The 14,226-nt window shown below is 50.4% G+C and overlaps 1 protein-coding gene across 1 annotated transcript in view; it reads left to right on the top strand.

Annotated features, from left to right (window-relative positions):
- The window catches only part of LOC144159231 (transforming growth factor-beta-induced protein ig-h3-like), a 28,959-nt gene extending 23,150 nt beyond the window's left edge, over positions 1 to 5,809 (top strand). The window contains exons 7-12 of the mRNA XM_077690595.1: positions 885 to 1,035; positions 2,016 to 2,156; positions 2,834 to 3,183; positions 3,888 to 4,157; positions 4,662 to 4,896; positions 5,330 to 5,809. Coding sequence (XP_077546721.1) covers positions 885 to 1,035; positions 2,016 to 2,156; positions 2,834 to 3,183; positions 3,888 to 4,157; positions 4,662 to 4,896; positions 5,330 to 5,589 — 1,407 coding nt within the window. The 3' untranslated portion in view covers positions 5,590 to 5,809. The remainder of the gene's footprint in view (positions 1 to 884; positions 1,036 to 2,015; positions 2,157 to 2,833; positions 3,184 to 3,887; positions 4,158 to 4,661; positions 4,897 to 5,329) is intronic.
- The last annotated feature ends 8,417 nt before the right edge of the window (positions 5,810 to 14,226 follow it).

The following is a 14,226-nucleotide window of genomic DNA, read 5'->3' as shown; positions in this document are numbered from 1 at the left end:
CCTCTGTCATGCTGGCGTTTTGTATCCCTTCTCTTCAGTACCATTTGGTCTTCAGTACTCTTTGCTGGCATTTTTGTATCTCTTCTTTTTAGTTTTAGTATAATTTGGTCTTCAGTACTATTTGCTGCATTTTTGTATCACTTCTCTTCAGTACCATTTGGTCTTCAGTACTCTTTGGGCTTTAGTAGCCCGATTAGACTTTAGAAATATTTGGTGTTTGGAAACTCTTCGAGTTTGGAAATCGCCCTCGATCTTCAGGACTCCTTGGCCTTGAGGAATCGTTGGTCTATAGAAGTGACTGCTTGCCTTTGAACGTTCATGCCGCTATCTCTGAAGCCTTCGGCTCACTCAGACTTCTAGTTGCATTTAGTTTCCGCGATCACATGAAATCGCAAGTCGCTTCTTGGATGTAATGCATACTGACCGGTCAACAAGTTGTCAAGAATCGTAGTTTTAACCAAAAAATGCCTGTAAAAATACTACGGCGGTGGGTTTCCCACTGTGCGCTAGCTTTCAGCGGCGGGTTTGTCGCCCTGAAACCATCAGGGAAGGTTCGTGTAGTTCCTGGAAGGTTTCCTCGTATTATCCTAGCCACGGGAATGAAATAATAATAATGTGCGGTAGACAAAAGACCTGCGCACTCCCGTGCACAGAGCAAAAGACCGCGCTTTAGTCTCGCACGCCGTATAATAAACGCAATAAAAAACTTAATGATGTCTCGCAGCCGCCTAAGGCGTGTTAGTCGCGTAAAATAAAAATATTATCCGACTGTCGTGAGCAGGTAAGCTGGCACTGTAACGCTAAGATACGCCGGCAGGACAAGACTGAGGTTTCTTTTGTTTAGAGTGACGTGGCGTATGACGGCGGTGCCCTGTCGTGCGCAGATGATGACCGCCAACTGCGTGCCCATCGTGTCCGCCAACAACCCGGCCACGAACGGCATGGTGCACGTGGTCGACGAAACGCTGCCGACGCCCAACCAGACGCTCTTCGAAATGATCTCGCAGGATCCTCGCTTCAGCACGCTGCGCTCGCGTGAGTAGTTTTTGCCTCTTCGCAGAAAGGAGGTTAGGGCAAACGAATTAACCGCGAGGGCGGCCCTCTTACCTGTTTTGTGAAGGAGAATTGTGGGTCTCTGGGGAGCCCCTGTACTCATTACTGTACTTCGTACTTTGAACTTGTATGTACTCATTAGTAGTAGTAGTAGTAGTAGTACATAACTTCATATCGCGGATGAATGAGTGTGGTTCGTTAAAGGGACCCTGCAACACTTTTTTTAACTTTCTTCTGAATCCTAAATGCTTTCAGAATGTGGTCAACCAACACATCGGGTACTTGGAAAAGGAGGTCGCACAGTAGCACGGCCAAAAATTACTGCGTATGCATATATGAGATAACTTAAAAACTTGCTCAAGAAAATTTTATCTCTTTCCTGGTCTAATTGCGTTCTTCGACCACTGGAATTGCGTCATTACAGCAACGTAGCGGCTATTGGCCGGATTTCTTTCAGTTGTGTCAATAAATACATTCGATAGCCGCTTTAAAAAGACAGCCACAAAAGCAAAGCAGAAACGGAAGGCGTGTCTGCTGCGACGAGCAAATAACGCAGTGTCGCTCCGTGCTGGCGATAACGATAGCTTTTGCAGTGCTTCCATACGCAAAGGTGAAAGTGAAAGCGTTTATCGGAAATGTTGCAGAGTCGCTTTAATCCAGGAGCCCAAGTTACGACTCGGTGGTCTCTGCCCCGGAGGCCAGTAGTTGCTGGGATACCAGGTCAGCCCTGGTCGTCAGGTTCACTCACGGCTCTCGAATTGGAGGGTAGCAAGAAAGACGGGAATGATTATTGTGAGAACACCTGATAATGGTGCGGGTTGGGTGCCCGGTTGAGAACGCGTTGGTATACTCACTCACATTTAGGTGAGCGCGGGCTCGCTGGCAAGTATGGGTTCACAGTGCTTTAGCCGGAGTCGTGACCAAACTGCCAGTGCATACCGACCTCCCCGTTTCCCCCTCAGTGCTTCCGCTGGGCGACCTCGAGGCCATGCTGAAGGACCCCCAGGGCCACTACACGGTCCTGGCGCCCACCGACGAAGCCTTCACCAAGGTGCACAAGGACACGCTCGCCAAGTGGAAGAGCGGGGACGCCTGCATCGGAAGTGAGTAGTTGCGCCTTGCCTTCACTTACCGCGGGATCGAAGGGCGCTTCAGACGAGATGTGTCGTATGTTCACCGTGCTTGTGTGGTGTGGCCTACCGCGGGATTCTCTGCGAACCAGGACCACTAGTGAATGCTTGAACTTTTATTCAAAAACGCGGTCGGTGAGACCGGTAGCGATACAAGGGAAAACATCTTGTGGACGCGTTTGGTGTTAAGTTTGATGCGTGTACGGGGCAAAGTTCCCTATTGCGCTGCCCCCAACGTCTCCATAGTTATGACAGACCCGTTACTAGAGAGCGCGCAGGGAAGGGGGGGAGGGGACCCCAAAGCTGTACGAAAGCTGGTTTAGAAGTTGCTTTCAAATATGTGTAATGTCCGTGGGTACTTCAATTTGTTATTTTCTCCTGGTTCGTATCTGCTCTAAACAAGTTTCCTCCGAATAGTATACCTTCATGCGTTCCTAGTTTCCCTTTGACTGCATGGCCTAACGAAATAATTGGGACACAAAACTGGCTCCGTTATATGTGATACTTCGTTAAAAGCGAGTTCGATTCTCTCTCAATACACCGCAGTGGGGGCCATGGAACGAATCGAATAAGGGGAGAGTTCCTTTAACGGTGGTATTCTTAAAAGATCGCCATCGTGAGCTGAGCGTGGTGTTGCGTTTCATCCGCAGAGCTTCTCCGGGGCCACATCCTGAACCACGTTATCTGCACGACGGTGCTGCCGACCTCGGCGCGGGTGCGCAACCTGAACGGCGACCCCGTGACGCTGACCCGCGACGGCGACCACCTGCTGGCCGACGGCAGCTCGCTGTCCAGCCGCGACGCCATGGCCACCAACGGCGTCCTGCACGCGCTCGACCACATCCTCATGTCGCAGGACAGCAAGCCCCTGATGCAGACCCTGCGCGACGCCAAGATGGACGACCTGGTGCACCTCATCGAGACGGCCAACCTGACCGAGGCCTTCGAGGGGCTCGACAACTTCACCTTCTTCGCGCCCTCCGAGGAGGCCCTCAAGGAGGTACTCTCTCCCTCTCTCTAGTAGTAGTAGATATAGTAGTAACGAACATTTAGTCAGTAGTGAGCGTATAGTTTAGGACAAGGGCCTGTGGTCATCCTGCTTGGTCCAGGAGGCCGCGAGTCCGCGCTGTTTGCGCAGGGCTCTGGTCACCAGGGCTTGCTGTTGCTCCGGCTATGACGTAATCAGAGCAGTCTCCCGCTAGAACTCCGCTTATCGAACAGGCTAATATTAGAAAAGCCCTTTCTCGTGTCACCGAAGTATAACAGCTTACGAAATAAAAAGAGACGAACAAACGTGAAAATGACTAGCAATTTTTAATCTCTCTAACGGTAAAATATTCGCTGCGAATTATCAGAACGGTATAAACCTCGTATATGAGAGCGACAAACTCAGACTCTCTTCGCTAATGGGTGATTTGGATAATAAAGATAAGATAATAAAAGAACTAACACTCAGGTAGCACTCGATAGGCGTAGATGGAGATCTTTGGAAGGGGCCTTCGTCCTGCAATGAACACAAACAGGCTTATGATGATGATAATGATGAATAAAAGAACTGCGGGCGGAGAGGGTGGAACGGGTTGTTCCGCGGGTACTTTCCCATCATGATCGGATGGCGGCCAGGAGGAGCCCCAGCGGCATCCGCAGCCGTGCAGTCTGGCGATTCGGTGCTCATAACGGCTTCGTTGCTGTGGTCGCCCTCAGATCTCGCTGACCGAGTGGGACGAGCTGAAGAAGAGCGACCGGCTGGCCGAGACGCTGCGCTACCACACCGTTCCGGGCAAACTGCTGACTCCGCGGGGCTTCTTCAACAACATGCTGGTGGGCACGGCGCTGGGCGAGGAGCGCCCCATCCGCCTCAACGTCTTCCCGCGCCTCTTCTCCTTCGAGAGGCCCACCGTGACGGCGCAGTGCGCGCGCCTGCTCAGCGCCTCCAGCCCCGTCTGCGGGGGTGCCGTCTACGTCGTCGACAAGGTACGACGTATGCCATGGGGCCGGCCCGGGTGGTACGCCTCGTTCAAATCCAATCGTAGGACGGCGCACTCTATCTGCTAAAGCCTGAGTGTGGCGCGCTTAGTAAGTACAGCGCGGGGCTAATAACTACATCTAATGTTCTAGAATATAGTTCTAGGTCACTGTAGTAAAAATGTGAGTACGGCGACTAATTGGCACGGGCTGATGAGGGCGGAATCCTTTGGTTCGTTAGTACGATCTCATATGTGAGAGCGTACTAACAAGAGCGTACATGCTCTTGTACTCGAGAGCACGCGCTCACACATCAGCATTCCTGTACTCGCGTATACGATCACTCATGAGTATACTGTTTTACTGATGAGCACGGGCCATGGGCCGTGGCCTCTAGGCTCTTTGGCCCTCCCGGGCTCACGCCGTCAGTGCTCTCTATAGTACCTACTAGTGAGTCTGTGTCGGCGAATGTCACTGGTAAGTACGCTCACCCGTGCAAGTAATCTCCCACAGGTGCTGACTCCGCCGGCGGCCAACGTGATGGAGGTGCTGGAGTCGAACAAGGAGTTCACCACCTTCGCGAAGCTGGTGCGCGAGTCCGGCATCGGCGAGCAGCTGCGCACCAACGCGGGTCCCTTCACGGTGCTGGCGCCCACGGACTCTGCGTTCGCCAGGCTGCCCCGGGGCACCCTCGACTCCCTCACGCCCGACCAGGTCCAGACGCTCGTCAAGCAGCACGTCCTGCCCGGTGAGCTTTGATGCCGCACCACCGCCGCTCTCGCGCGACTCGACAGAACAATGTTCCCGGCATTACACCCAACACTAATGAAGAGCCAAGAAATCACATTTAAACTAATTCCAAAACTCTGCCACATCCAGTCAGGATGCACCGGCTATTCCCGACACGATTCGACGCCTAATGTAGCGTACTTGCACGATAACGCGCCACCGATTGTAACGCGCAGGTAAGGTTTCTCATCAAAATTTGAAAAAAAAAAAGAATTCACCACTAATCGGCGCTAAACCTCGGGACGTCTTCCATGGCAGGCTTAGCAAGGCACGTTAGGCTTACCCCGTTAGGCTTAGCAAGAACAGTTTGGAATGCAATTGGAGGCGTGGACCGCGACGTGGGTATTTTCAACTGCGTGTCTCACGAGTATCCGTTTCATCGCTTCGCGCAGAGATCGCCTGTACGACCGGCGTGGGCCACAGCGGCTTCCTGAACCGCCTGGAGTTCCGCAGCCTGGACGGCAACACCGTCCCGACCCAGCGGAGCCTCCGCGGCAACGTCTACTTCGGCGGAGCGCGCGTCTCCCGGGGCGACCGCACTGCGCGCAACGGCCTCGTGCACGCCGTCGAACGCGTGCTCAACCTCCGCGCGGCCGACGAGGACGCCGGCTTCGGCTTCTTCGACCTGCCTCCCTTCTTCCGGTCCTTCTAGACGCGGGCAAGGAGGAGCCAAAGCAGCGGCAGCGGCTGGGCGCTGCAGGCAGCGCAGATCGTCGTGCTCGCACCGCCAACCCACCATGCTCCCCCCTCGCGGATTTGCGTGGTTGCGGGCTTGTGTACACATTATTTATATCTCCTGGTCTCAGCGTGCTACTCCCACCGAGAGTGTGTAGGTGTTTTTTGAATAAATGTCCTTTTTGTTACTGTTCTGACGTTCGACTTGTTTCCTCTCGAAGGGCCTGCGGCGGAGAGTTCTACGTTGAGTGCTAGGTCCATTGGAGTCGTAGACAGGCCACCACTCAACGAGGCTTCAGTTCTGCCACCAAATGTCTCCGATAAAAGTTTTCGTTGCCATTTCACCTCACTTTCAGTGATACTTCAGGAGTAGGTTGCGCGGTGGGGAGCAGGAAGGGGGGGCGGGGGGCGGGGGGCGGGGAGAGTGTGCAAGAGGATGGCTTTGGGTAGAATAATCGATCATTGCCGACGGCGCACTTCCGTTCAGCCATGCAACGCTTGCTTTGGTATCGCGTTATTACGAAGTCTGCGCTCATCGCTGACAACGCTCGATCGTTAAGGGGGTGTGTCGCGCTTCCCAACATCTTTGTAGCTCCACAACACACACAAAAAAAGACACGGACGTCAAGACGAGGATACGCTATAAAGTACACATGCGGAACACCAACTAGTTCTATTGTAGCCCGAACGCAAGCCGGGGCTGCATCGACTGCATCGGGCCGATGCTGCATCGACTCGGAGTTAGACGATGTACTGCTCACGCGGTTTTCGATCGAGAGGTAGCCCTGCGTGTTGCCGTATATGTTGTGGCGGCCGCCCTGTCGGAAGGTTGTGCAACGTGGCAGCTCGACGCTGGACGCTGGACCGGGCAGCTGGACGGGTGGCGCCATCACTCGGCGCTGCCCTCGTTACTGGAATGGGCAGGCAGGATTTCGCAGCTTTCCGTTGTTTTTGTCGTGCTTGTTTCGGTGCTTTTAGTGTTTAGGTGGGGTTGTGAGCGAATATGTGCGTTGAAACGAAGCGTTCTTATAGATGCACTAATAGCTACGTAAACTTGTCGGACGCTTCTAAGGTTGGGTATGGGCCTCATTGACATGAGCGCTTTTTGCAGCACTGTAGGCCCGGCTCCCCCCGATTTGAGTACGAATAAAGCGATTAGTATTAGTATCCATATCTACCAGTTTGAATTATTTATAATGGTTTCAGTGAGTACGCGTTTTCCACACCAGCGTTCACGGCGGAATACCTCGATAAGTGTGCTTTGAAGAGAAAGGCACTTACGTACAAGTTTGACTACCTAGCGGCCGTGGAAACGTCGCGGCAGTTTACACCTCCTTTCTCTGAGCGTGAGCTTTGGGCCTTCTGTTTCCATGGGTGATAGCATGGAAGCCTGAGAGCTGAAGCGGAACTCCCGCGTTTGTAGTGGTCATTTTATCGATAGACAAAGCAATTCAACCACCCAACAACCCAAGCAACGAACCCCTCCCCCTCTCCATTTTGCTACCTTAAATGCATTAAAAAATGTGGCAGCCTGGTAATGTCAGCCTGTGTCTCTTAAAAGCATTATTTGCCGAGTACCTCAACGCAAACCAAAGCCTTGTAAATAAATCAAAACTGCTCGACTAGTTGCCTCAAATAGGTGCGTCAGCCCGAGTCCTCCAGCGCAGGCGCTTTTCCGGCACACTGGAAGCAGTTTGGATTTGGAGAGGGTTTTGTGGACGTGCAAAATTAACAGAAAAATCATCCAGCCCTTCGTGCGAAATAGAATGGGGAAGGGTCAACGGGAAAGCCACGGTGATCATAAGACCAAACAGCGTGCGGGTCAAATTCAAAGCTTTAGTCATAGTCCTAACAGTCGGCGAGTCAAAGTCCATACCCAGACGGCAACCAAAGCAACACTCACAGAAAGCTTTGCGTTGAACTATCGTCGTCGTTAGACGGAGGAGTGCATGATTTTTCAAGTGTATCTTGTGGTAAAACCAACTATACAACCTCCTTGGGTAAAACGCGACCGCAGCATTCAGTTGTAAAACTGAGTGCAGGTTTTTGTTCACCCTGCTGTCTCTCGCCATTCAGTCAGGCAGTAAATGTTTTTTTGAAACACCATGAACCAAAACTAGCCAACAACCATCTTATTTCAGGCATGAAGCAACGCTTTTCCACGACAAGCAATAACGTTCTACTGTCATGCGGTATTTATCCTGGAAAAAGATTCACGAAAAGGCTGTTGTAAGCGTATTTCTGTGAAATTAAGCACGTTTCTACTGTAAGTGATAAAGTTACGCAGCGTCGTCCCTACGCCTTTTTGTTTTGGAATAAATATTAGAAGGTAAACCCTCAATTTTTCCTTTCGCTCGTGCTCGACGCCGTTTCATCCTCAACTGCCAAAGCCAGCGCCGCAGCATAGTTGGATCGGCTGCCCACGTCGGCTTTGGAGGATCTTTTAGTTGAAATATATTAGATGCAAAGCATCTCTTGCTCTCGGCTCCGTCGTCCGTCGTCCGTCCGTCCGCCCCTCTCCCCACCAGCTGTGCGATAGCGAGCGCGCTACTCATCACCGCAGCTGCACGATAAGCGCGCATGCGCGTCTCCTCTCTCATCCCCTCCTCTCCACTCCATCTGCTCTATATAATAAACCCGGTCCGCGCGCCGCTCCCTCAGTTGCTGCTTCGGTTGAGTCATGCTGCGCCGTCCGGAGTTCCGTCATTTTCCGTTATTTGGATACCCAATCTCGTGAACGTTTCGGAACCTCCGAGATATGCTTCGCATCAACTCAGGGTTCCCTCGCGGGAAGGTGGTGTCATTTTTTTTCCTCGATACGCCAAAGTGCACGCACGAGACAATACTGCATGAAATATTTGCGCTTTGAGGAGCGGACTGCACCTACAGCTCGACTCCCAGCTTGGCGTATTGAGCGTCGTCTGCTGTTTGCAATTGCTGAGCATGGGCGCAAATCATACACATGGCATGCCTCGTAAAGGTCGCCTCTACTTCCAAGATTTGCATATCTCAAAAAGTCATTGTGGTTATCTGTGCTTTGGAAGCCGCATCGCAGCAGAACGACAGAAAGCCATGCACACCGCCACCGGCATTCTACTGACGAGCGGTTCGCCACGGGCGGCGCTGTTCGCTGAAGCGAAGGTGGTGCCATACAACGGTCGCCCGATCCCTCTGCAGTGCTATTCATTGCCTGTCACCTGCCGCCTACAGAAGTTCAGAAGTTCGTGCGCTACGTTACAGGTCCGGTACTGAAGAGCAGTCGTTGGGAAATTTTTACCGCCGGGGAGGAAAATGGACGTCCAGTTTCTCTCTTTACTGTTATGACGTAGCGATGCACAGGTGACGCCACGCGTCCTGTGGCACCCCCGCCCTTGCCGCAGGAGGTATGGCGAGGGTTATGAAGGGAATGCTGCTGTACCCTATGATGAGAACAGCAGTTCCAACGGCACTACATCGGCTTTGCTGAAGCAAAATGGAGAATGAATGAAACCACGTTTATTCCACATTGGAGAGTCGAGCTAGAGACGAGAAAGAGAAACGAGACCATCGTTTACTACCAAATGAACGTTTTATTGACACCGAAAGCATATCTATACCCGGCCAAGACTCAACAGTCAGGCACGTGTGTCCGCCGCGCACGCGTAGGGGCCGTACACGAGGACAACCCCCCCCCCCCCCTTCCCCCCCCCCCTCTTTTTCTTTTTCTTGTAACCACTTTCTTTACAAAGTAACACTTCTTTATCGGAAATGTTCAGTGACGAGTGACTCACACATTGAGAACCTGAAGAAGCATTCCATATCCAGATTAGGGATCTGGATATGGAATGCTTCTTCAGGCTCTCTGGTAGCACTGTCTCTGTGTTTAAAAAGCACTTGTATGTCTGCGAAGCGTGGTTTGCAGCCGCAGTCGGCACAGTGCAATGTCATGTGTGTGTGGAACCTTCCTTACAAGAAGAAATGATGCTCTCTAGCCGACGTACACACGGCCGCAGGAACATAGAAGTGCAATATACAACGTCCGTCTTACACTGAACAAACTGGGGCCTGTGTTTAATCAAACAACCACGTGAGGAAACGTGGCCGGGTGCTTTAGATGTTAGTAAAAAGTTCAGTTGATAGTAAGCGCTGGTGTTGCTTCCGTCCCTGCGTCAGTTTGCGCTGAAGTTTAGCTCATGGCTTTGCTGAGACGATAATTAGGACTGAATATCTTCATCCTGTGAGACCATCTGGTCTTTTCCGTTGCCGACCCATAGCTACAAGTTAGCTCTTTTTTTTGCCTCTTCTTTTTTTGCCCTCCCCCCTGCTTTGATTAGGGCCCGAATTCCCTCCATCCCTCCAGCAAGGTGACGTCATGCCGGCAGATATCTCTCTCTCTCTCTCTCTCTCTCTCTCTCTCTCTCTCTCTCTCTCTCTCTCTCTCTCTCTCTCTCTCTCTCTCTCTCTCTCTCTAGTTTGAAATAGCACTTGTGCGGAAGGTCATGGAATAATAATGAAAGACGGATACCACAGTTGTACAAACAAGCGGATTTGCATCTTTGTGCTGTCGAGCTGCTAGTCACCACTTCTGTGAGGCGGCCGCTTTTCTGATGGAGACGAAAATCGAAAGCGCCCGTGTGTTCGAGATTTCGGCTCACGTTAAAGATCCCCAGGTGGTCGAAATTAATCCGGAGCCCTCCACTACGGGGTGCCTCATCCCCTGTGTAGCGTCGGCGCGTTAAATCGCACAATCGCACAATCAATCGCACAATCAATCAATCAATCAATCAATCAATCAATCAATCAATCAATCAATCAATCAATCAATCAATCAATCAATCAATCAATCAATCAATCAATCAATCAATCAATCACCTCCGCGAGGTTAACGTCGTGTTTACGCATGTCCGGTTGCTGTTTATCGAAAATTTATTCAACGAGCACTGGACCCTTTCACTTTACGCTGTAACTGTTCGGACTCACGCATTATTGAAAGCAAGCGAAGAGCGAACATTTCGTGTCTGAGCCACATTACGGCTATCCGTTTCCCTAATTGACCAGGGCGCGCGCATATGTTATTCGAACTCTTGCTTTACGTCGATCGTGCGCATCTGTGTGCAGGCTATAAACGGCCAGATTCAGGGGAAATCCCCAAGGCGGATTAAGTTTCTGCGAAGTAAAATTTCGCATCCAACTCAATGCAGCCGTGCAGTACAAAGGAAAGTTGTACAGCTTTCTCAGAAACTTCGCAGTTGAAGAAAAATTCGTCCTGGTCCAGGTTCTATACTATTAGAGTCGTTATTTTACTACGCTAAGTTGTGCCTCACCTAGTGTTGGCAATAACGGCAAATAATGGTGCAAGCGGCAATGTGTAACTTTTTTGGTAGCTTATACCAGCATTCGCCACCATTTCAATGTAATAACGGTTAGCATACTTCCGCTATTTTTTGCGTTCGCTTTTTTTTTGTAGTTGTTGGCATTCCGGCGGCTATTTTCTGCGCACATATGTGTTGCCTAGGATTTTCAACTTAACGAGTTAACTATTGCTTTCCCATTATTATGTTTCAAATAAACTTTTAATTAACTCTACCTGGGACTGTGACTCGATCTATTCTTCTCATGATACCCGAGCAAGTGAACCTTCGTGAAGCGTTTTCACAAACACATAGCAGTTCGTTCAAAATGCAAATTGAAAATTTTATTCCCGCAGACCCGTGTTTTTTTCTCTTTTAGCAATGCAATTAACACATATTGTTATTGGTTACAGCCGGGCATTTCTAATTGGACGTGCACGTCATCGCTGCGAACAATCGCATTGCAGGTTGATTACAAAAGCCCCCCCCCCCCCCCCCGACGGAACTTCGATTAGACGCTCTTTGTCCTATATATAAGCGGAGCACTCGCTCGGGCTGCGTGCATATATTACTACATATGCGACTGCCGCCAGCACTTGTAATATTTTGTTACAGAAAAATGCGATATATTACAAATAATTACGACATTTACAGAATGAAGACGCATTGCTCCAGTCTCTGGTAGGTTTGCTAGTTGGTATCGTCGAACCATGGTTCATACACACGCGGGGGATTGGCTAAGAAGTCGCCTGTAAATGTTAGGCTGTGACCCGGTTTCTCTTAGAGAAAAAAAATAATAAAGAAATATCAAAAAGAAAGGGAACGAAAATCTTGGAATGTAACAGAGTCGGGGCAAAATGGTGAATGAAGAAGTAGCTGTCTAGCAGGGCAGCTGACATGTCGCCGCAACAAAGGAATGAAAGGTGAGCACAAAATGTCTGTGACAGACTCCTGGGACCGAAGCACACAGGTAATGAACAATGCAAGTGAACAGATGGATGTTAGGCCGATTACAAGCATATGAAGTAGGTGTTACAACCACAGTGTACACAACCAGGTTGTTGTTGCTGATGATGACGAAAGTAGGCGTAGCCGGAGACAGTTCCTCGATCCTATTAGTCGTCGTGTCCCTCGTATACCATCGTGGCACAACCAGTCTTTACTGCTCCCTCTTCCTTGATGCCAGTTACATGGAACTGCCAATCTCCGAATGTCGATGTTCCTTAATGTTGTTGTTGTTAAATCTTTTTTTCAAAAAGGGGAGGGCGGACGCCTTGTGGGGGAGTTGGGAGGGGAGGATTATTGGTTGAAGGGGGCTCGTATGAGTTCGTGGTCTTCGGGAGGCGGCATCAGTTTTTCACAGGAGAATTGTAAGCATTGAATGGTCCATTCAGTGGTGTAGGTCATCGCTATATAACTCGCGCTAGACCGCTCTTGGTGGTGAACCGTATGATAAGGTTAATGGTGTGTTCATCTAATGTGAGGGGATCGAATTCCGGCATCGAGAGAATTTGGGGCATATCCAGACCAGGTGGTGCAAATCAGCCTTGACGGCTTGCTGACAGCATGGACATTTCGGTTTGATGTGGGGGTAGTACCATTTGCTAATTGTTTCCGGTGAAAATTATGCACCTGTATAGAATTTGTTAAAATATTTCTTGGGTTCTTGTAAGTGAAGGTCTGTTGGAAACGTGATTCCTCGGCGTAAGTTCCTTGAGTCGGAGTTTCTTTTCGTTTTTGTACCGGTGTATGCGGATGGCGGGAGTATACGCTGGTACTTTCGATCGTGTCCAAGCATTCAGGAAGGTCTGAAGGCTGGGCGGGCAAGGCGGAGTGCTCGCAAGCGTCCCGTGACAATATGCACGCGCAACACTCAATAAAAGAACGAGAAAGTGTAGTCCCCATTTTCAGCATGAAAGGTCGTGTAGAGAGCAGGATTCGCCTTCGTTCATACTCTAATAGGAGAGAAGGAGATGTTCCCCAACACGCGCAACGGGAGGCCACGCTAGGGTGTCTAGAAGGACCCTAGCCGCGCGGCTTTGCTCCCAATCCGGCGTCCAAACAGCAGTCATCCAGCTGGCGGAAGACGTCGCAAGGGCCCATGGGTTACCGACCACCGTATGAAGGGACAAATATACTTACCGCCCCTCCCAAGCGGTGACTCCGTCTGAAAAGAGACGAAAATAAAGTTTTTCGTCATCATTATCATCTGTGGGTGCAATTTGACAGTGCAGGGTGGTTGGCTCCTTTCTCCGCAACAATGACCCGTATCATCTCGGGAAACTGCCCGAGGCGGATGGTCCGCCAGGGCGGCGCATATATCGCGTACACAAATTCCCATTCGGACAGTGAAGCTTGATTGCGTTGTTGGTTATGTAATGCGGACAATTCTGAGTGACAACTCTGGCCGCTTCAGTCGCTCCTGGGCCACTGCGGCTTAAACGCATTTCGCCGACGTCACAGGAAAGGAACTGGGACGCTGTAACTGGAAGTGATACCACTGTTGGTGAGGGGATGTCACTGACGACGTCTCTTCCGACTTCGCTTTCACGTCTGCTTTTACGGCGGATCGCGGTGAGAGAACGTACCGGGTGACCTGACTGGCTTTGTAGTTAACCACACAGCAACGAATATGATTGTTGCACAACTATTACACCATGCAGCCGTTTCTTCAAAAAATGGTACCACCCAAGGGAAAACTGACACTCGTTTGGTTAAAACACAGCCATTTTCAGCTGCTGATACTGATACCCTAATCATGATGATAAAGAGCATCGTCATTGTCATCTTTTAACACTGGCTCCATAGCAACGATTATTGTTTTAAGGGCGGTCGCAAGTGTACGCCATAAGCAAGAGACAGGCCCGGGAGCTCCGCGTCACCCGTTTATTCCAAGAGCGAACTTTTCTAGAAATTTATCGCGCTGACAATTCCCGCGCGTTGCTCGCGATGTTGCTGCGGATGCCACACAGCCTTGGAAGTTGGAAACACAACAGTTATTTTCACACACTCTTCTCAGTTTCTTGTTGTTTGTAGGCTTTCTTCTTTCTCTTACCGCTCGTTTACCTTCTCTTCTCTCCCTGTACTCCTACACTCTTTGTGCAAAGAAAATTGCGTAAAATCAGGTAAAGGTATCGGTATGAAGTAAAATGCTGGATGAAAGGTAAAGCGATAAGGACTACCAGTTGGAAGGTTAAACGTATGGTGGCTAAAAGTATGATGGTTAAAATTCAGATAACTTGTGGGTGGCTAATCAGCCAGCCTCGGCGAGCAGTGCGAGTCGT

Source organism: Haemaphysalis longicornis, unplaced genomic scaffold (assembly GCF_048455015.1).
Source record: "Haemaphysalis longicornis isolate Haplotype H1 unplaced genomic scaffold, Haemaphysalis longicornis Haplotype H1 scaffold_10, whole genome shotgun sequence".
Lineage (NCBI taxonomy): Eukaryota > Metazoa > Arthropoda > Arachnida > Ixodida > Ixodidae > Haemaphysalis > Haemaphysalis longicornis.
The sequence above is the reverse complement of the archived record's forward strand: the minus strand, read 5'-3'. Positions and strand labels throughout refer to the sequence as shown.